The sequence below is a fragment of the Symphodus melops genome (assembly GCF_947650265.1).
Source record: "Symphodus melops genome assembly, chromosome: 2".
NCBI lineage: Eukaryota > Metazoa > Chordata > Actinopteri > Labriformes > Labridae > Symphodus > Symphodus melops.
Genome location: NC_136692.1, coordinates 30607533 through 30629324, shown reverse-complemented (window position 1 = coordinate 30629324; position 21792 = coordinate 30607533). Strand labels below are relative to the sequence as shown.

The window sequence follows — 21792 nt, the reverse complement described above, 5'->3', positions numbered from 1 at the left end:
AGCAGAGCTCTTCTTCAGATGCTTTATTGTTCTAGTCTGGCTGCTCTCTTTTTAAGTGCCCTAACCTTCACCAGCCTTCATTCAAAGTTGCAGCCATTATTCATCACAGCCAGGGCTCGAGACTAACGGCGTCCCGTCGTCCCGGGGACGATAAAAAACGTGTTTGGGACGAACTGAAATCTCCCCCGGGACACCGTCGGGACGGGCATTTGTCAAAACCTCCGCTAAGTAAATGAGATACTACACCACCAGCTGACTACAAGTCAGCGCATCTCCTCGCGCTACAATATGTATATTTTGGTTACTGTGCGCGAGACCCAATATAAACATTCTAAAGTTTTCCCGCCGCTTGCCGGTCCATATATCCCCTCATTAAAAAACGGCTTGCTGACAGGACCAGCACAAGTATGTTACGTTGGTTAAAGGTTACGCCGATCGAGCCTGGAGAGGGCACTTCCGCTGCCGCATCATTGTCTAATGTTACAAACCCCGACTGTGAGGTAAGGACACATTTCTTTAGTTTTTTTAATAGTCATTCATTCATTCATTCATTCAAGTTACGTTCGAGTAAGAAACTGATCATAACCTCGCTAAGTAACATTAACTTAAGGCAGCCAGGCACTGTTGGCTGTGATTAAAGTTGTATTAGATCAAGCATAATGTTATTAAGACGATTTTAATGTTACATTGTTGTGGTCTCTTTTAGTTATTCGTGTTATTTGGGGGTCTTAAACGTAAAAGGCAATGTGACGAGAAGAAATGTAAAATAAACGGGCACTTTGAACTATTTCTCAGCAGGGAGAAAAGAGCGCACGAGCTGCTCTTGTATTGCTTTAATAAGCAATCAGGCTGCCACTGAACAAAAAGAGAGAGGTTATACAGAATGTAGATTTTCAAGAGATTGAAGGAGAGGTATTTGTTTTGTCTTATTTGCTCAGTTGCACAGGCCTCTGTATGATCGGGCCGATCATACAGAGGCCTGTGGTTTAGCCGCAGAGCAGCGCTATGACGCGTCCTCAAATGACTCTGTCCACGGAGCTCGCACAGATTCATGGCGCATAAAAAGTCAGTCACAGGGTTAGATTATCATTGTAAGGACACGTAGAAGAACAGACTACACGGCTCATAATGAAAACCCTTTTACTGAGTTGAGGTCTATTAGTAAAAGAACGTGACGCAGCAGCGCTGAAGGAAAAGTTCACATCTGTTGGTTTGGGCACATTTGATCATGTTATAATGCCCGGCCCTAAAATACCTTAAGATGACATTGTTTGAATCAAGAAACTCAAAGTGTTTATGACAAAATGGGAGCAGGTTTTATCTGTGACAAACCTTAGCGAGTGCAAACTGTGTTCTCTCTCTCTCTCTACCTCCGTGCATGTCAATGATCAAATTTACCTGTATCCATATTATATCAGAAAATGTAAGGGTCTATTACAAAATAAAACTTAAAGCAGTTAAAATGGATTACTTTAAAATGAATCCTCATCTTTTAGTGTGAATTTGTATTTTCTATGGGGTTTATATATGTGAATAATAAAGATTGTTGTAAAATCTTTCCACGTATGCAACGTTTTGACCAAATATGTATTTTCCACTTCTCCTCAGAAACAAAGCAGCTCTGGCTATGAAGCCAAACGAAAAAGAAAATTTCTCCCTGACTGGAAAAAGAGCTATTCATTTATTGAATATGATGAAACTGCACAACTAATGTACTGCAAAACATGCAGGAGCTGTCCAGCTCAGGCCATGGGGAACAGCCTGTTCCACGGGGTGACAGGAGAGAAGGTCAGAATCAGGAGCATCAAAGAGCATGCAGCCACAGCTTTACACAAGTCAGCTGAAGATGCCCTAAAAGTTCGACTAAACCCAGAAAGAGGAGCACTAGTGTCAGCTTTAGACAGAATGGATGTAGCAATAAAAGAAAAGATGATAAAACTCTTCAACATTGCCTACTTTGTTGCCAAAGAAGAAGCCGCCTTCACCATGTTTCCGAAGCTGGTGAATCTGCATCAAACAAACGGTCTAGATCTCGGCACAACTTATAGCAATGACCAGGCATGCCGCATGTTTATCGAAGCCATTGGTTTGTGCTTCATCGAGGACCTTCAAGAAAAGTTGCGATCAGCCAAGTTCTTTTCAATCATGTCTGACTCTTCAGTTGACCGATCTGTGAAAGACCAGGAGCTAATCTATTGCACCTACCTCGAGAATGGCAAACCAGTGAACAAGCTCATCCAGTTAACTGCCCTGGACCACGCTCATAGCCAGGGCATTTTGGATGCCATTCTGGCAGGGCTGTTGAAGGTTGGGGTGGGAGAGGAGGACCTGAAAAAACGTCTGGTTGGCTTTGGGTGTGATGGTGCTGCTGTTATGCTGGGTGTCAATAACGGAGTGACTGCCAGACTCCAGCGTTTGTGCCCGTCCCTCGTCCCAATTTGGTGTGTAGCTCATCGCCTAGAGCTAGCTGCTCTAGACTGTGTTAAAGAAATTCCTCAGCTGAAAGAAATAAGACAAACGCTACGTGCCATCCACAAACACTATACCTGCTCTGCAAAGGCCTCACGGGAGCTTCAGGAGATTGCTAAGGCGATGGAGATATCGATTGTGAGGCCAGGCAACATTGAAGGTACTCGCTGGCTACCACACATGTCCCATGCATTGGAGGCCTTGATGAGGAACTACAGGCCCATTTTGGTACACTTTGAGAACCATGCAAGTGACCCTAATGACAGGGAAGCAAGTGCAGCCATGAAGGGGAGGGCAAAGCTTGTGCAGCAGTCCCTGAAGCAGTTCAGTATGCTGCTATTCATCCACCTCATGCTTGATGTCTTGCATGAGCTAAAACACCTCAGCCTGTTGTTCCAGCAAGAAGGCCTCACCTTGCAGATGGTCACAGATGGATTGCAGACAACATCTCTGGCTCTTGTGGCCATGCAGGTGAATTTTGTGTTTTTATGTTTTAGTTTGGCATTAACTGCTTAATGTCTGATTTGCCATTGACACATATTCACGTTATAATTGCCCAATTTCATTAAATATCATCACAGCTCAACATAATTGAATTTGTATGTTTTTTAGTGAGATTACAGTTACTATTAGTAACATGTTCTATACATTTCTTCTTTTTTAACTGCAGACTAACCCAGGTCCAAGGCTATTCAAGTTCATGGAGGAGGTTGGAGCTGGAAGTACCTGGCAGGGTGTCCAGATTTGCAGAAGCAACACTGCATATGACACCTTCAACACCCTCAAGCTTCGCCTCACCAACAACTTCTGTGAGTTTGTGTCAGAGAGGTTCAAGAGTCTGGAGACTGGTGTTTTGAAGGCAACCTCCACCCTCTTTGACCTGTCCAACTGGCCAGAAAACACCACTGATCTGGCAACATTTGGCACTGCTGAACTGAATGTTTTTATGGAATATTTCCATCCACTACTTGTGGCATGTGAGGACTTTGAATCAGTGGAGGCAGCTAGGCGAGAGTGGCTTGACCTCAAGATTCTCGTTGCCCGTTGTTACAGGCACCTCAATTCCCAGGTGCCGTGGCAGCGTCTGATACAGGGTGCCATAGGACAGGAAGGCCAGTTCCAGCACATGCAGGTGGTGGCAGAGATAGGTCTTGTCCTCCCCATGAGCTCTTCTTGCTGTGAGCGTGGCTTTTCTAGCATGAAGAGGATCAAGTCAGACTGGAGGTCCTGCCTGTCAAATGAGATGCTCAACAGCCTACTGCAAATCTCTGTTCATGGTCCTCCTGCACAACACTATGACTCAGTGAAAGCTGTCACCAAGTGGTGGAGCAGCGGCTTCAGGGGACGAAGACCTACGTACAAAGACTGAGGGCATTTTGTGAAGTTCTGGGGCACATATTGTTCTGTTTTTAAATAACTGTAACAGTTATAGTTATATCAAATTACTGAAATTATATGTTCGATAAGCTGAAATGTGTGTTCATATTGTAACTAACTTTGCCCCTGTATTTCTCTGATACTTTCTGTGTCCTCAGTTTTATATCAAACATTTATTTATATTTATTTATATATTTATATTATATATATATATATACATATATAATATATAATAAATATTATTTTTATCTCCTTAACATTCTAATGTTGTTTTTATTGTGCTACTAACAATTACAGAAGATAAGTAAAATGTTTTTGGGACGGTTCAAATTCACTTCGGGACGGTTCAAATTGTTTTTCGGGACGGTTCTGGGACGGTGGTGAGAAAAGTTAGTCTGGAGCCCTGATCACAGCAATCTAATGCAGCAGGTTGTTTGATGCATTTGTGAATCTTTAACAAGAAGAGACTCAACCTTTTAGATTTTCTCTGATCATGTGTTGTTTTTTTTATTTTAATTTGAAGTGTTGTTAACACAAGACTTTGACGGTCATTGACAACTAATCAACAGAGACTCCAGTGTTGTTTGTGAATTGAGCTCTGATTAACCCTTACATGTACATACTACTCATATTCACTGCCTCACATTACGGCCCCTCATACAAAGTGTCAAATCTTGCACTATGTATCTATTTAACAGTACAAATAGCCTAACTGACTGTAATAAAGGATTAGTCATAACTCTATGTTTCAGAGAGCAGGAAGAGCTATTAAGGGTTTGAATCACTTTTTTTTGGAGACAATAATTTTCTCTTATAATCAACATCATCATTTGAAGTTTTTGTGCAAACAACTAAAAGTTTATTATATATTTACCATAGTTAAAAAATGTCATTGACATAAAAAAACAAGTTCAAATGTATTTCTGTTAATGAATTAAAATGTCTCACCTGCTCTGTCATAATTCTGCTCTATGGATCTCAGCTTTTTGCATTACCTCAACTATGACACAGGCCCGTCCTCCTGTAGGCCCACCACCTACAGAGGACACTGTAGGGGTCGCACAAAACCCCTATTTAGAAATAAGAGCAAGGACCGTGACGTCACCCGGCATGGCGGAGCCGGGGCCCCACCCTGGAACCAGGCCTGGGGTTGGGGCCCGCAGGAGAACGCCTGGTGGCTGGGCTTTTGCCCGTGGGGCCCGGTCGGGCTCAGCCCGAAAGGATGACGCGGGCCCGTCCTCCTGTGGACTCACCACCCGCAGAGGAAGCCGTAGGGGTCGGGTGCAATGTGGATCGGGCGGCAGTCGACGGCAGGGGCATCGGCGACCCGATCCCCGGACGCAGGTTCAGGCGTTTGGGACGTGGAACGTCACCTCACTGGGGGGGAAGAAGCCTAAGCTTGTGCAGGAGGTTGAGAGGTACCGGCTAGATATAGTCAGGCTCACCTCCACGCACTGCTTGGGCTCTGGAACCCAGCTCCTCGAGAGGGGCTGGACTCTCTACTTCTCTGGAGTTGCCCACGGTGAGAGGCGGCGGGCTGGTGTGGGCTTGCTCATAGCCCCACAGCTCAGCCGCCAGGTGTTGGAGTTCACTCTGTTGAACGAGAGGGTCGTGTCCCTGCACCTTCGGGTAGGGGACAGGTCTCTCACTGTCGTCTCGGCCTACGGCCCGAATGGCAGTGTGGAGTACCCGGCCTTCTTGGAGTCCCTGGGATGGGTGCTGGACAGTGCTCCAACTGGGGACTCCATTGTTCTACTGGGGGACTTCAATGTTCACGTGGGCAACGACAGTGAGATCTGGAGTGGGGTGATTGGGATGAACGGCCTCCCTGATCTGAACCAGAGTGGTGTTCTGTTGTTGGACATCTGTGCCAGTCACAGTTTGTCCATAACAAACACCATGTTCGAGCACAGGGATATCCATAAGTGCACGTGGCACCAGGACTCTCTAGGCCGGAGGTCAATGATAGACTTTGTGGTCGTGTCATCTGACCTTCCGCCGTGTGTCTCGGACACTCGGGTGAAGAGAGGGGCTGAGCTGTCAACTGATCACCACCTGGTGGTGAGTTGGATGCGCTGGCAGGGGAGGAAGCCGGTCAAACTCGGCAGGCCCAAATGTGTAGTGAGGGTCTGCTGGGAACGTCTGGCTGAACCCTCTGTTAGCGAGGTCTTCAACTCCCACCTCCGGACGAGCTTTTCACAGATCCCGGGGGAGGCTGGGTGCATTGAGTCCGAGTGGACCATGTTCTCCACCTCCATTGTCAAAGCTGCTCTGAGCTGTGGTCGTAGGGTCTCTGGTGCCTGTCGTGGCGGCAATCCCCGAACCCGGTGGTGGACACCAAAAGCAAGGGAGGCCGTCAAGCTGAAGAAGGAGTCCTATTGGGCGTTGCTAGCGCATAGGACTCCTGAGGCAGCTGACGGGTACCGGTAGGCCAGGCGTTCCGCAGCCCGGGCGATCGTGGAGGCAAAAACTCGGGCCTGGGAGGAGTTCGGGGAGGCCATGGAGGAGGACTTTCGGTCGGTCTCGTGGAAATTCTGGCAAACCGTCCGTCACCTCAGGAGGGGGAAGCAGTGCTTCACCAACACTGTTTACAGTGGAGGTGGGGAGCTGCTGACCTCAACTGGGGATGTAGTAGGACCGTGGAAGGAATACTTCGAGGATCGACATGCCCGGAACGCCTCCCTAGGGAGCTGTGGCCGGAGGAGGCCTCGGGGTCGACCCAGGACACGCTGGAGAGACTATGTCTCTCGGCTGGCTTGGTAACGCCTCGGGGTCCCACCGGAAGAGCTGGAGGAAGTGTCTGGGGTGAGAGAGTCTGGGCGTCTCTGCTAAGACTGCTGCCCCCGCGACCCGGCCCCGGATAAGCGGTAGAAAATGGATGGATAAAGAGCTGGTGAAATATGCATGAAAAAAGGAACATTTTAAAATGCCAGTAACTTAACTCATTCCCTGCCATTGACGAGATTTTCCGTCATTTGGAACGCGACGCTTCCCCGCCATTGACGAGATTTTCCGTCATTTGGTGTTTATAGTGAAATACGATAGGGGGCGCTCTGACGGATGTTGTGAAAAAGTTACAGGACTATGAGGCCAAAATCCAACAAACAAGACCACCCGCGGGAAAGAAGAGAAAAAAAACAAAAACATCTTCTTTGTCCTTATTTTCCAGCGGGCGGAGCTCGATCAGTCTGTATCTGAGTTTGATGTGCGTCAAAAAGTAAACATTAGCCGTATAGATATGAGATAAAAGCTCTTGAACAGTACAAACATGCCGGCGCCAGCAAGGAGATATTCGGCTGCGGAAGCTACAGAGTTAATTATAGATACAGACTCTGATAATTCATTTTTTGACCTCCGTTAAACTGATCTGGATGAAGTCAGCAGCGGCGACAGCGAATGGAGGGATTCAGGACCTACATTCAGACCTTCAGGACGTGTAAGAGGTAAGATATGATCACGTTATTTTTTGATTTATCGTGATAGCATACGCATCTGATAACGTGACGTCGAAATAACATATCCCTCAGTTTTGTACAGAAGGTCTCCCATGGTCCAGACATACCCGTAGGTGCAAGAGGTGAGTTATGATAACATGTTTTATTTAGTTTGATAGTATGTTACTTGGATTGTATGATTATTAGATACTACAAGACAAGAGCATCTGTTAATTTGTCAGAGAAGATAAAAAGAAATAATTTATCTTTCATTTTGTACACAAACTATTTACCAAATGAATGGTTGTATGACATTTTACTGTCATTTTCCTGACACAGAGTCCAGGTCTCCAAGATCCAGGTCTCCTTCTTACAGACCCACCAGAGGTGCAAGAGGTGAGTTATGATAACATGGTGTATTTTTTTTAGTTTGATAACCTGTTACTAAGATTGTATGATTATTACATCATACAAGACGAGAGCATCTGCTAATTTTTGAGAGGAGATGAAAAATAAATGTATCTTTCATTTTGTACACAAATTAATTTACCAAATGAATATTTGTTTGACATTTTACTGTCATTTTACACACAGAGTCCAGGGATTCAAGGCCCAGGTGTCCTTTATACAGACCTACCCAAGGTGAAAGAGGTAAGATATATGAAGAGGCCGAAAAATAACGTCCCTCTCTTTGTGCACTGTTGAATAAAAAAATTGTCATTCTAATTATTTACAGGTTGAACACAGCAAAAGAGGCAGAGGTCGGATCTGTGGATCTTATGGGCGTGGTGAAGGTCAAGTACCTGGTGACCAAGCAAGAGGGTCTGTAAACCAGCCAGGTGCAGGTCCTGGTCCAGGTAATCTGATGTGGAAAGAAATGAACTGGCAGCCAAAAGACTTTCCTTTCACTGAGAATCCTGGACCTCTAAATGATGCTGCTGCTCTTGATCATATCATTCGTAAGCCTGACCTTGAAATGTACTGGTCTACAGATGACATTTTGGCCACCCCCTACTTCAACAAGGTCACGTCCCGCAACCGGTTTGAAATCATATGGAGATTTCTACAATCCAATGATTATGAATCAAGGCCAGCAAATAGCACTGACAGGTTGTACAAAGTCCGCCCTGTCTTATATTACCTTATATCTAAATTCAGTGAAATGTATCAACCTAACACCAACATTTGCATTGATGAGGGTATGCTTCTGTGGCGTGGACGGCTAGCGTTCAGGGTATACAATCCCCAAAAACCTGTCAAATATGGGTTAAAATCCTACATCCTTCTGACACAGGTGTTACAACATGAAAACCTATTGCGGAGAAGGCACTTCCCTGGGAGACACAATTGTCTCTTCTTGATCAGGTTTTTGTTCAACTAATGTTTTATTATAGAAAATAACCAATATTTAAGTGTTTGTAAAAACACACAAAGTATTTCTGAGTGTTTAAGAGAAGAAAAATGCTTAATATAGTTTGTAAATGTTGTAGTGCTACACTATTCAAAGAAAATGTATAATTTTATGTAATCATTTTCATTTCTTTTAGTTATTTATTTTAAAATATAACTGTAGTTGTCAAATGAAAGTAAAAAGAATCCAAATGTAAACTCAAAATCACATTTTTTTCTTGAAAATAAGTGTTTTACAAAAGTGCTGTTTTCTCAGCTTTTTGTCCGGAATGTTGTTTTTTTGTGTGAAAATTGCCGATATTCAAGTGCTGATAAAAAAAGATTGAATGAAGTTTGAATAAAATATTTTTCTGTATATGAAAGCAGAGGCTCTGATCTTTCTTTTGATATATCAATATTTATAAATTCAAAGAACAAAATATTCTGTGGGTCTTGAAAGATTGGTGAAAATGGTGAAAAAGGCTGGCAACTAGAGCTGCAGCTATCGAATATTTTAGTAGTTGAGTATTCTATCGAATATCCCGTCGATTAATCGAGTAATCGAATAAATCATACTTTTGCTTAATTAAGGTTTAACTCGTCTTGGGTCGTCCCTACAAACGTGCTTCTTTGCAGTTACCATGGAAACGCCTGCTTGTTACAGCCAACCACCTCTGCTCTACAGCTGATGATGACGCTCACCATATTACTGACAGGGTCCCAAATTCACTTTCTGATTCACTGGTCAAGGCGGCAGGTAGAAAAAAAATACAGGCCAAACACGTTTTAATGGCTGAAATAGCAAATAGTGTTTTGTGTAGCCTACACATCTGTTACAGTACATTTAATTGAGAAAGCGTTATGTTCTGTTGAATCAATCACAGAATCAATCATTATGTCAGATAAGGAAATTGAGAAACTTTAAATATATATTTGCTAAATTATTATTCCACAAACAGGTTATCTCTTGATTTAGCTTTGAAGACATTAGAAATTTAATATAATCAGCCTGTATATTGTTAAAAGTGTATCTCTGTCAGACTACAGAGACCATAGACGTGTCTATGACCGAGACTGTGAGAGGACGTTGCTATCGTTATGTTAGCTGCAAACACGGAGAGAGTGAACGGAGAAAAGCCGACCGTTTGACCGGATCACGTGTTCCCGACTGGGTCATATGGATCACGGATCAACTGTGTGCTGACTAAAAGTTAAAAGGGGCGGGCCTCGCTCGTGTGTGTGTGTGTGTGTGTGTTAGCGCTGAAGTGTCTGTGTGTCAGAGAGGGGAGCAGGTAGCTGCAGCTACATTAAACGTGTTTTATACTCATACCAAAGTTTTGATGACGCCAAAAAAAAAACATTGCGAAGACTCGAGGCAGCGAAAAGTCCTCGATGAATTTTTGTAATCGAATTATTCGAGTTATTCGAGGAATCGTTTCAGCTTCCCCCTGCCATCCTCTCCCTCAAACAGCCGAGTCTCTATGCCAGCAATCATGTCTTGGGAAATTATGGAGTGACATTTTTTTTTGACTGATTAATCAATCAATTAATCAATTATTCAAAGACGTAAAATCCAAACATTATAGAACAATATTTTATTAACATGGCAGAAAAACGACTTCCATCAGGAAAATATGTTTCCCATCTCTATAAAAGACTTGAGTCAGACGGAGGAGAGAATACTTATGATATCAAAGAAAAATGGGAACTGGAAACTAATACAATTATAGAAGACGAATATTGGGATCAAATTTTCAACAACACCCATAAAGGTATCAACAGTCAGCAGTGGACACAATTCAACTGGAAAGTCTGATTTTTTTCATCCTCCTTTGGCAATTTGAAGTTGTGTTACAAATCCCTCTGCTGCCCTCTGCTGGAGGCAATGCAGTAATCAGGTGATCATATGCACATACTCTGGGACTGTCCAGTTATTTCAAAATACTCGAAAAATATTAAAGAGGAGAAAATTATGAAAAGTGAAATTCCATTAAAAGGTTCAGTTCAACCTACTTGGTGCTATACCAGACAATATTTTCACTGCTGACCAAAGATATATTCTGAATATTTTATTATTGGTCACCAATAAAAATAAAACAGCAAATGTGGCTGAATGGAAGCAAAGATTGAGACAAGTTTATCTCATGAAAAAAATGGCAGCATCTTTACAGATGAAAAGGGAGCATTTTTATCAGAGGTGGAGCACAGTCGGAAAATGCCTGACAAAGTGAAAAACTTGGGCTGTCAAGGTTGAACTCTCAGTCGTGGAAATGAGCCCTGTTTATTTCTCTTTATTATTAAGTTGTATGATGTGTATCATAACGCAGAGTTGCATCATATGCAGCTGTATCTATGTATGCAGTATGTTTTTTACCTGTCTTTTTCTTGTGTGTTTTTTTCTCTGTTGTTTTGCATCACTGATCTTGTCTCAAAATCTGTTTTATGTTTTATGGGAAAAAAAGATGAATAAAAAGTTAAAAAAAAAAAAAGTTTGAATTACCTTCCAGTGTTATTCGCAGCCTCTCCCATGAATTGAATCTTTCAGGGGTTGACTGGGGAGCTGTTCTTCTGGCGCTGCCACAGCATCAGTCCACGTTCCAGGAGATCCATTCTAGACACGAGTGACCCGTGTGTAAGTTCTGCGTTGTGTTCTGGTGTTTCGGCAATGTCTCAGGAGACAACTTGTAGTTCTTGTATTCTGTGTTCAAGAGATAAAAGTACAATCAGCAGGTCGTGTGTGGAGTCAAGCATCTCCCCTCTGAGCAAACTGTCAACGGCTCTGCGTTTACAGTCATACATTACACATTCATTATATGAATGAATGTATGATATATACATGACATATAGGCCTATATATATATATATATACACACATCTATACTTTATATATATAAGCTACCCACTGAATTCAGATAACTTGAGGTAAGATATCACTTATGAAAATGGTTAGTTTTCCCCTCACAAATACTATCTTGACTTTAGAGTAGGGATGTAAACATTAATCGTGGGGCAGTTAAAAATCGATTCAAAGCTGCCACGATTCACATCAATACTTTAAAAAAATAACTGCAGTAACAGTACACACCAACACACACTTCAGCGCTAACACGCGCACACACACACACACACACACACACACACACACACACACACAGACACAGGCGCAGCGCGCCTCTTTTTAACTTTTAGTCGATATCAACACACAGCTGATCCATGATCCATACGACCGAGTCGGGAACATGTGATCTGGTTAAACAGTCGACTTTTCTCCGTTCACTCTCTACGTGTCTGCAGCTAACATAGCGATAGCAACGTTCCTCTCACAGTCTCTGTAGTCTGAGTCTGTGAGCACGCTGAATGCACACACAGCAGGAGCAGACAGAGATGTCTAACAATGAGCAGGCGGATTATATGAAGGGTCTAATGTTGTCAGAGGTAAATGAAGACAAAACTTGTTCAGTGGAATAATAAGTTATTATTCTTTTATGGATTTTAGTTTTTAGTCTGTAATGTTAATGCGGGGGGGGGGGGGTCAGAGAGCAGGAGGCTCTGGGAACTACCTATTCAATAAATAAAGGCAAGCAAATACATATTTTAAATTTCTCAATTTCCTGATCTGTTAAAATTATTGAATTTTAAATCTGTAATAGATAAAACCGAACATAATGCTTTCTCAATTAAATGTACAGTAGCAGATGTGAAGGTGACACAAAAACACTATTTGTTATTTCAGCCTTAAAACATTTGGCATCTACCTGCCACCTTGACCAGTGAATCAAAAAGTTAATTTGGGACCCTGTCAGTAATATGGTGAGCATCAGCAACTGTAGAGCTGAGGTGGTTGGTTGTAACAAGCAGGCCTTACCATGGTCGCTGCAAAGACTACAAGCAGGTTTGTAGCTCTGTTCCCCCAAACGAGTTTAAGAGTCAAATAGATTATGAGGTGCATAGGCATTCTCATTCATTCTTTTACTGTCGTAATTTCAGCTCATTTTGTAAAAAAAAAAAAATTGTGAAAAAATCGTATCGTGAACCCAGAATCGTGAATCGTGTCGTGAGTTGAGTGAATCGTTACATCCCTACTTTAGAGCATTATTAACCCCACTTCCTAACATGATAGCATGTCCTGTTAAGGATCAGTGGATGCCAGTATATCTGCCCCAGCTTTGAAACTTATCCCGCAGAGCCGTTCAAAGAACAGTCATTTCTTGTCGGCTGAGGGCACACACGCCCCCGCGGGTGTGAGGCTTACTTACACTAACAAGTTAACTGTTAGCGATAGCCGTTAGCTAGCGCGAGCTATACCGTTAGCATCAGTTAGCTTGCGCGAGACAATATTAACAGTCAACTTACGTTGATAATTGATCCAGCTAACATTATTTTTTTAATTAACAAAAAAATAAATCATTCAAAACAGTGTCACCATCTTCTGTTTCCATTTACCTGCTGAAGAGTTGACTGCCTCTCGTCGTCCTCCTCATCTCCTCCGTCTGTTTGGGCGCTTAGGGTCCGTTGACGCAAGGTGTTTATCATATCCATCCGCACAAGATCAGAAAAAACTTGTTTTTTCTAATATTTCTGATCAAAAGCTTGGTAGGCGTACCTGACAGTAATTATAAAAGTGTTACAATTTTTTTTTCAATATACTTTGATCACTATGATTGAACAATGTTCTGTCAAAATAGCCAACTTGATAGAACTACTTTTTGACATGGAGGAATGAGTTGAGGTGCCATAAAAGGAAGAGATTCGGTTTTGGCCATTATCTCCAATCCAATGCGTTGGGTCAATTTTTTCAACTCAATTTTAGGTCAAATCAACCCAACCTGTAACCCAGCAGCACTAACCCAGCATTTGGGTTATGAATTTTTAAGGGTGTAATAAATTCAAATAGAGAGATACATACTGTACATTAAATACAATATCATACACATATCTAGAAAACTACCTTCAATATGTTATACACTAAAACAGCAGATTAATAATATGAAGCCAGAAAACCGGTTCCTTTTGATATTTACACAGAAAAATGCACAACATTAATATTTACATCAATCACAGCTGCTCTACATCAATCAATTAACAACTGACATATACTCAACAAAAATATAAACGCAACACTTTTGTTTTTGCTCCCATTTGTCATGAGATGGACTCAAAGATCTAAAATTCATTCCAGATACACAATATTACCATTTCTCTCAAACATTGTTCATAAATCTGTCTAAATGTGTGATAGTGAGCACTTTTGCTTTGCTGAGACAATCCATCCCACCTCACAGGTGTGCCACATCAAGATGCTCATCAGACACCATGATTAGTGCATAGGTGTACCTTAGACTGTCCACAATAAAAGGCCACTCTGAAATGTGCAGTTTTGTCTCACAGCAAAATGCCACAGATGGCGCAAGCATTGAGGGAGCGTGCAATTGGCATGCTGACAGCAGGAATGTCAACCAGATCTGTTGCTCGGGCATTGAATGTTCATTTCTCCACCATAAGCCGTCTCCAAAGGCGTTTCAGAGAATATGGCAGTACATCCAACCGGCCTCACAACCGCAGACCACGTGTAACCACACCAGCCCAGGACCTCCACATCCAGCAGGTTCACCTCCAAGATCGTCTGAGACCAGCTACTCAGACAGCTGCTGAAACAATTGGTTTGCATAACCAAAGAATTTCTGCACAAACTGTCAGAAACCGTCTCAGGGAAGCTCAACTGCATGCTCGTCGTCCTCATCGGGGTCTTAACCTGACTCCAGATCGTCGCCGTAACAGACTTGAGTGGGCAAATGCTCACATTCGATGGCGTCTGGCACGTTGGAGAGGTGTTCTCTTCACGGATGAATCTCGGTTTACATTGTTCAGGGCAGATGGCAGACAGCGTGTGTGGCGTCGTGTGGGTGAGCGCTTTGCTGATGTCAATGTTGTGGATCGAGTGGCCCATGGTGGTGGTGGGGTTATGGTATGGGCAGGCATCTGTTATGGACGAAGAACACAGGTGCATTTTATTGATGGCATTTTGAATGCACAGAGATACCGTGATGAGATCCTGAGGCCCATTGTTGTGCCATACATCCATGAACATCACCTCATGTTTCAGCAAGATAATGCACGGCCCCATGTTGCAAGGATCTGTACACAATTCTTGGAAGCTGAAAATGTCCCAGTTCTTGCATGGCCAGCATACTCACCGGACATGTCACCCATTGAGCATGTTTGGGATGTGCTTGACCGGCGTATACGACAGCGCGTACCAGTTCCCACTAATATCCAGCAACTTCGCACAGCCATTGAAGAGGAGTGGACCAACATTCCACAGGCCACAATTGACAATCTGATAAACTCTATGCGAAGAAGATGTGTTGCACTGCATGAGGCAAATGGTGGTCACACCAGATACTGACTGGTTCTGAGTCCCCAGACCCTCAATAAAGCAAAAACTGCACATTTCAGGGTGGCCTTTTATTGTGGACAGTCTAAGGTACACCTATGCACTAATCATGGTGTCTGATGAGCATCTTGATGTGGCACACCTGTGAGGTGGGATGGATTGTCTCAGCAAAGCAAAAGTGCTCACTATCACATATTTAGACAGATTTATGAACAATGTTTGAGAGAAATGGTAATATTGTGTATCTGGAATGAATTTTAGATCTTTGAGTCCATCTCATGACAAATGGGAGCAAAAACAAAAGTGTTGCGTTTATATTTTTGTTGAGTGTATATTAAGACACAAAAACACCTCTCCATACCTGTATTTAACAGATTAAAGTATAATCAATCAGCCGCTAATGTTCCCTATGAAACTAATAACATTATATATGATATTGAAAACTTTACAAAACTGATACAGCATAAATCGAATATGATCAGAAACAGAAGAACCACCGTTTGATTCCATCTAAACAATAAAAATGAGTTTATTGACGGAGCATGAGTCATCATTGACCAACCTCTGACCAAACATCTGTATCATTTAAGTATGTTGCAAAAAGAGTCGCTCTTTCCACATGTACCTGTGTATATGAAATCAGTGAACTAACACAGCTGGGTCTCTACTCGGGCTGTAACGCTAGACAAACATTTGGGTTGGGTTGAAAAACAAAGAAAGAGACACATACTCTGTGTATTCTTCAGTTCATTCAGTTTTATTATCACTATACTATCATCATAATATTCACCCAACATTTCATTTAATTGAACATATTGATGAAAATAAACTCCAGGCAGTATTGTTGAGTCTCGATGCTGTAAAAGCCTTCGATTTGGCTCAACTGGGACTTTCTTTATAGAGTGGGAGAACATTTTGGATTTCAGCAGATATTCATTCAAACTATTCAAGCACTTTATATAAGCCCAAGTGCAAGAATCAAAGTGAACGGAGCCATATCAAAGTCATGTCAGTTAGACAGAGGGGATGCCCAATAAGCCCCTTACTGTCAGCCATCTTTATTGAAGCTTTAAGCCAAGCTACCACTCAAGACAATAATATTAAAGGTATAAAAGGTGAGCCAGGCACAAGAGGTGGATTTGCTGGATGGATTATATGTTAATAAAAGAAAGAGTAAAAACAAGTTGAACATTATGGTTATATGATATATGGTAAAAGAAACAGAGCGAGATAAAGTAACAATAAATTCAAGCATTGCTTACTTCTTTCCCATCTTTAAACAACATAAATAAAATAATTGAGAGTGAACATCCTGAAAGTTTTGACTCATTTATATGAACTCGACTTTATTGAAGACACAAATACAGGAGGATGTAAGGAGATGGAATTCCAATATGAAGCTTGGAGTGGAGGATGGAGTCTGTGAGAATGAACATCTTGTCCAGAATCTTCTGTTTGTTTCAGACTCTTCCAATAGAAAGAAGAGAGAAACAGTTCAATGAGTGGGATAAAATCACGGTACATATGGCGAGGGAAAAGACCTGCAGAAGAAGAAGGGCGGTCTAAGACATTATGATATATCTGCACAGTGGAGAACCCTGGTTTGCTTATCTGATCTGATTATCAAGCCAGATGGAAAACTATTGAAGAGAAGTTGTCAGAAAGCGTCCCAATCCAGGCATGTTTAGGGGATCAACGATTGGTTGAAAAGCTCCTGGAAGGTAATAGCTGGATGAATTGATCCCTGAAAACATGGTTCAGTATTATCAGCAGGACTGGAATGTCTGATGAAATAAAGATACTGAGGTGGTGCTGGCATGACCCCGACTTCACCCCCAATAAACTGGATGTTACTTACAAGAGATGGACAAAACAAGGCCTCTCCTCTTACTCTTCTTTTTTTAACCAGCAAACATTTCCAAACACTGAAAAGACTCTTTGCTTCAAGATTTCTTCAAATACGCCACCATTTAAACAGTTTGATGACAGAGACTGAAAAAGTCTTTGACAATAATCTCATACAAGTTTTCATAGCTGCCTATAGAGGAGACTCTGGGATTCAAATCATTTGCAGGTTGTATAGAGGGCTACAAGAGGAAAAGAGAGAAAATACCACCTACATCAAACGCAAATGGGAAAAGGAAACTAACTTCCACATCTGTGAAGAAGCTTTTGGGAAAATACTGGGAGTTTGAGTGGAAGATCACAAGCTCCATCTCCTGGAGAACATTGGGTTGGAAGAGTCTGATTAGATACTTTATTAAAGCTGTTCAGAAATCTCATGACACAGACTCTATCTCACTTCTCTTCAGTGCTATCTCCTGGCTCCTGGGCCCAACCCCACATAGTTCTAGACCGGCCGTGTTAAGGATGGTCCCAAAGCTCTTATACTGAAAGAAGGAGAGAGGAGGGAGATCTGACTTTACCCAAGTCTTTTTACTGACAGACAATATCTCTGTGCATCTCTGCTGGGAGGGACTAAGACACAAGTGGAGGACACTTGGATGCAATGAAGGGAACTGAGATGTACCCATCTGGCTGGTGGAGGAATTGTGGCTCACAGGAAGCAAATCACTACCACCTGTTCTGTCCTAAAAAAACACAGCTTCTGCTTTGAGATCCACAGAGAACCAACAGATGTCTTTAAAGTCAGATGTTACCCAGGAATGGGACCAAGTCTTCCTTGCTAACCTGCATTCATCCACTAAACCAAATACTCATTTGGAAGCCTGAGCATTGCTGGCAGAAAGGCCATAACAAAGAAATGTTCTTCCACCAGTGGAAGACTGCAACCATGTAGTTTATGGAATCTATTCAATGACACAGATCACTTGTTCTCTGAAGCTTCACAAAAACTAATTTGAGGATCTTTGGATAAAATGAAAATCCTATATCTCCCCTAAACTCCCATCTTTTCTTCAATCTGCTTTTCCTTTAGTTATGAACCCCTGTATACTTTGTTTTTCTCTTTGTTTTTCTTTTCAGTGGGAGATCACCTCGTCTCCTACATCAGATTTTTTTCCATGGGGATTTATTTTATTCTGTGTTAAAGCACAAAAACATAAAAAGAGGAATCACTCTATTGTTTAATCACAAATGACTGTACTGTAATGTCTCTGAATGTGTGTGATTACAAATACAATTTTAAAAAAAGAAATATGACTAAAATGAAGTGTGAGCTGATTCCTCTGTCAGTCCCTGATGGATGAAGCTCTCCTCAGCTTGCAGAGCTTCTCCACACACAAGATGGTGGAGGTTCCTCCTCTGTGGATCATCAGCTGCTCCTCTCTGCTCCAGAGTCCTGATCACTCACATTATCACAGAGATGGTCTCCATCTAATGAGAGAAGAAGAGAGATGACAGAAATCCTTTTCATCAGATTCTGACGAACTAAGCTCCGCCCCCACTCCACCTTTGGACTTTAACACTGAACGGTTTCATGTTGGTGTCTGAGTGTGAGTTTACACTGAGTTATGAGAGCTTCACGTCCACACACACTCAGACACACACAGCGTCGTTCTGTCCTACCAGCTCTGACAGCCGACTGTTCTCCTCTCCACTTTAAAGAGTCAGAGCAACACATTCAGTTCAGAGAAGAAACAGGACTTATTATAGTCAGGTCAAAGGTCAACTGACCATGGGAAGAAAACAGAAGAAGGCGTAGTTTGGACATGAATCCTCTCTGATGTTTCTTTGTTTCTGTCAGTTGTCCTTCCTGCATCTGTGTAACTTTAGTCTTTGAGCCTGTTTGTCTTCAACGTCTTCATATTATTCAGATCGTTTGTTCACAGTCTGTGACATATTGTGATAGGTTATATGAAGATAGCTCCGCCCCTTTTATGAAACTCTGGGTTTACTTCTCAGGTTGATAAGCAGCTTCATGTGACTGTTCAGCACCATCTCTTCTGTCAGGGTTAGTGAAGCCAGATCACAGAAAACAAACCCTGAGTATGTTGAACTCTCTTTGTAGCAGAGAACCAAGAAAAGGATTTCTCCAACAACAAACAACAAGAATGTAAATATATGAGCTGATAGAAAAGGGGGGTTTTAAGTCAGGAGACAGGGAGGAGATGAAGACTGTGCAGAGAGAGCTGAGGAGGAAGATCAGGGAGGGGAAGTGCAGCTACAGGAGGAAGATGGAGGAACAGCTGCAGCAACAGAACGTCAGCGGAGTCTGAAAACCATCTCAGGTCACAAGGACTCCAACACTGAACTGGTTAGGGATCAGGAGTGGGTGAATGACCTGAACACTTTTTTCAATAGATTTGAACAGCCATCCACCCCTCCCCCGACCCATTCCATCCTGCTGCAACCATCACCATTGTCTGCCCCTACACCTACCCCCACCTCATTGCCCATCCCCACCCCACTCCCCATCCCAACCTTACCCCCCATTCCCACCTCACCCCCCACCCCCATCTCACCGCCCTGCACACCACCCTCTCCCCCCACTTCCAGCCACATCCCCACTCTCAGGACTACCAGCCCCATAGATTTAGGTAGCCTACCGCGAAACCGCTTTTTGCACGGCCTATTTAAAAAAAACACGGCCTTGAAATTATTGCACGGCTTGACCTAGGCCGTGCAAATATCTACATTTAATAGACGTGCTTACTACACGGGTGCGTTAAATATCTGATTAGGCTACATTCTAATTCTGGCAAAGAATATGTTTGCCGAATACCGGTACTGAAAAGCTTAAACCTGATCCCGTTTGCGTTTCTACAGCCACCTGTGCCCTATTTGGTAGACGGCGTGTCAGCCGGATGACGATAGCCGCTATGTAAATAGCGTCATATGATAGCAGCTAACCGCTAACAGCTAACCGCTAACTAATGAATTCAACAAAGGAGAAAAACGCAACATAAACAAAACCAACGCTGGAAGACATCCAGCAGTTCATCTTCTCTGTCACTGACATGTGACTCTTTATTACAAGAACTCAATCAAGCTTTGTTTCAGAGAAGGCTGTGATCGGCGAGGACAAATACACACGTAAACAATCAGCTGTGTGTTACAGTCAATGGTTTAAACACGGCGGAGTTTTGTTTACCGACGTAACACCGGAAGTGACGATTTTTTCAACCAATCAACGGACTGCAGGGTTTAGCTCCACCTTTTCGGGTCAGCGCCACATTCGAAAATGCTGACAGATGATTGACTTATCAAGGTCTAGGGATCTATTATTACTGGATGACACATGTAATATTATGAATTTATGTGTTTGTTTGTTTTTTAAATAAAGTGCAGAGAGAAGCAGTGGGCCAACAAAGGGGTTAGACAACATGAACCAAGTGAGTTGCAGTCAAATGACAAAGGGGTGTGTCAGGGCCGGGGCTGTACAGTAAATCAACATTATCAAGCTTGGGAAAACTAAAATGTGTAACAATGCATTCATTGAACAGAATGCACCATTTAGAGACTTATTCAAAACCAGTGTGTTAGGGAGCACATAACCTCCGCTCCGGCGTGCCGCGCCGCCGTGAGTGACACTGAAAAAAATTTGCACCCCCTGTATTTTTTTTTTGCACCCCCTGTTTTCCCATTTCTGCCTAAATCACTGACCAGCCCACAGCCCCCCTGTTCCAGCCTGTCCTTCACAACAGCCCAGGTGAACAGAGAACCAAGGAGGTCAGGAAGGCAGTTGGTCCAGATAATAATAATAATAATAATAATAATTTTATTTATAGAGCGCTTTTAGACAAAGTGCTGGCATCAGCTCCAGGCTCCTCAAAACATGTGCAGACCAGCTCTGTGGAGTTATGAGGCACATGTTCAACTTGAGCCTTCAACTGGGGTGAGTACCACAGCTCTCGACGACATCCTGTGTGGTACCGGTGCCAAAGACCTCCAGCCCCAAGGACTTCAACCACGACAGGCCGGTGGCCCTTACATCGCACCTGATGGAGACCCTGGAGAGGTTGGTCCTCCAACATCTGTGCCCCCTGGTGAGCTCATCAATGGACCAGGTGGAGTCAGCCAGGCATTGGGGTGGATGATGCTGTCATCTACCTCATGGAGCGATCTCTCTCACACCTGGAGAGGGCTGGGAGCACTGTGAGGATCATGTTCTATGATTTCTCCAGTGCTTTTAACACCATACAGCCCATGTTTCTGAGGGACAAGCTGCAGCTCACATGAGTCGACTTGCACCTCATATCGTGGCTCCTGGATCACCTGACCAACTGGCCACAGTTTGTGAGGACACGGGACTGTGTTTCTGACCTGGTCATCTGCAGTACAGGGGCCCCACAAGGGACCGTCTTGGCTCCCTTCCTCTTCACCCTGTATACTGCAGACTCCTCCCACAACACAACTAACTGTCACCTGCAGAAGTTCTCTGATGACTCTGCCATCGTCGGCCTCGTTCCCAATGGGGACAAGGGGGAGTACAGAGAACTCAACAAGGGCTTTGTGGACTGGTGCCAGTGGAACTGCCTCCAGATCAACGCGGCTAAAACCAAAGAACTGGTCGTGGACTTTCGCAGACACAGACCCACTTCCCCCACACCGGTAAAAAACCAGGGAAAGGACATTGAGATAGTGGACTCTGGGTACCTGGGTGTTCACCTGAACAATAAACTGAACTGGACAGATAACAGGCTCTCTACAAGAAAGGCCAGAGCAGACTTCACCTGCTGAGGAGACTCTGGTCTTTTACAGTGCAGGGAGACCTCCTGAAGACTTTTTACGACTCAGTGGTAGCATCAGCTATCTTTTCTGGAGTTG

The 21792-nt window shown here is 43.1% G+C and overlaps 3 protein-coding genes across 3 annotated transcripts in view; 1 reads left to right on the top strand and 2 right to left on the bottom strand.

Annotated features, from left to right (window-relative positions):
• Positions 1 to 13471, bottom strand: part of LOC306820598 (trace amine-associated receptor 13c-like) — a 33154-nt gene extending 19683 nt beyond the window's left edge. Inside the window, exons 1-2 of the mRNA XM_079338478.1 lie at positions 13113 to 13471; positions 11170 to 11367 (exon numbers count right to left, since the gene is read on the bottom strand). Of these exons, the coding sequence (XP_079194604.1) occupies positions 11170 to 11198 (29 nt within the window). The 5' untranslated portion in view covers positions 11199 to 11367; positions 13113 to 13471. The remainder of the gene's footprint in view (positions 1 to 11169; positions 11368 to 13112) is intronic.
• On the top strand, positions 112 to 3550 carry LOC306820570 (zinc finger protein 862-like). The gene is made up of 2 exons (XM_079338450.1): positions 112 to 2792; positions 3140 to 3550. Exons 1-2 carry the CDS (start codon positions 1711 to 1713, stop codon positions 3324 to 3326), a joined length of 1269 nt encoding a protein of 422 aa, XP_079194576.1. The 5' UTR covers positions 112 to 1710; the 3' UTR covers positions 3327 to 3550.
• A 4569-nt stretch (positions 13472 to 18040) lies between the features above and the next one.
• Positions 18041 to 21792, bottom strand: part of LOC306820368 (protein NLRC3-like) — a 35461-nt gene continuing 31709 nt past the window's right edge. Inside the window, exon 11 of the mRNA XM_079338188.1 lies at positions 18041 to 18399. Within this exon, the coding sequence (XP_079194314.1) occupies positions 18381 to 18399 (19 nt within the window). The 3' untranslated portion in view covers positions 18041 to 18380. The remainder of the gene's footprint in view (positions 18400 to 21792) is intronic.

Coding starts and splice junctions, on each gene's coding strand:
- LOC306820570 (XM_079338450.1), top strand. CDS start 1,711: ATGTACTGCAAAACATGCAGGAGCTGTCCAGCTCAGGCCATGGGGAAC. Junction 2,793..3,139: donor GTGCAGCAGTCCCTGAAGCA/GTTCAGTATGCT, acceptor TTTTAACTGCAG/ACTAACCCAGGTCCAAGGCT.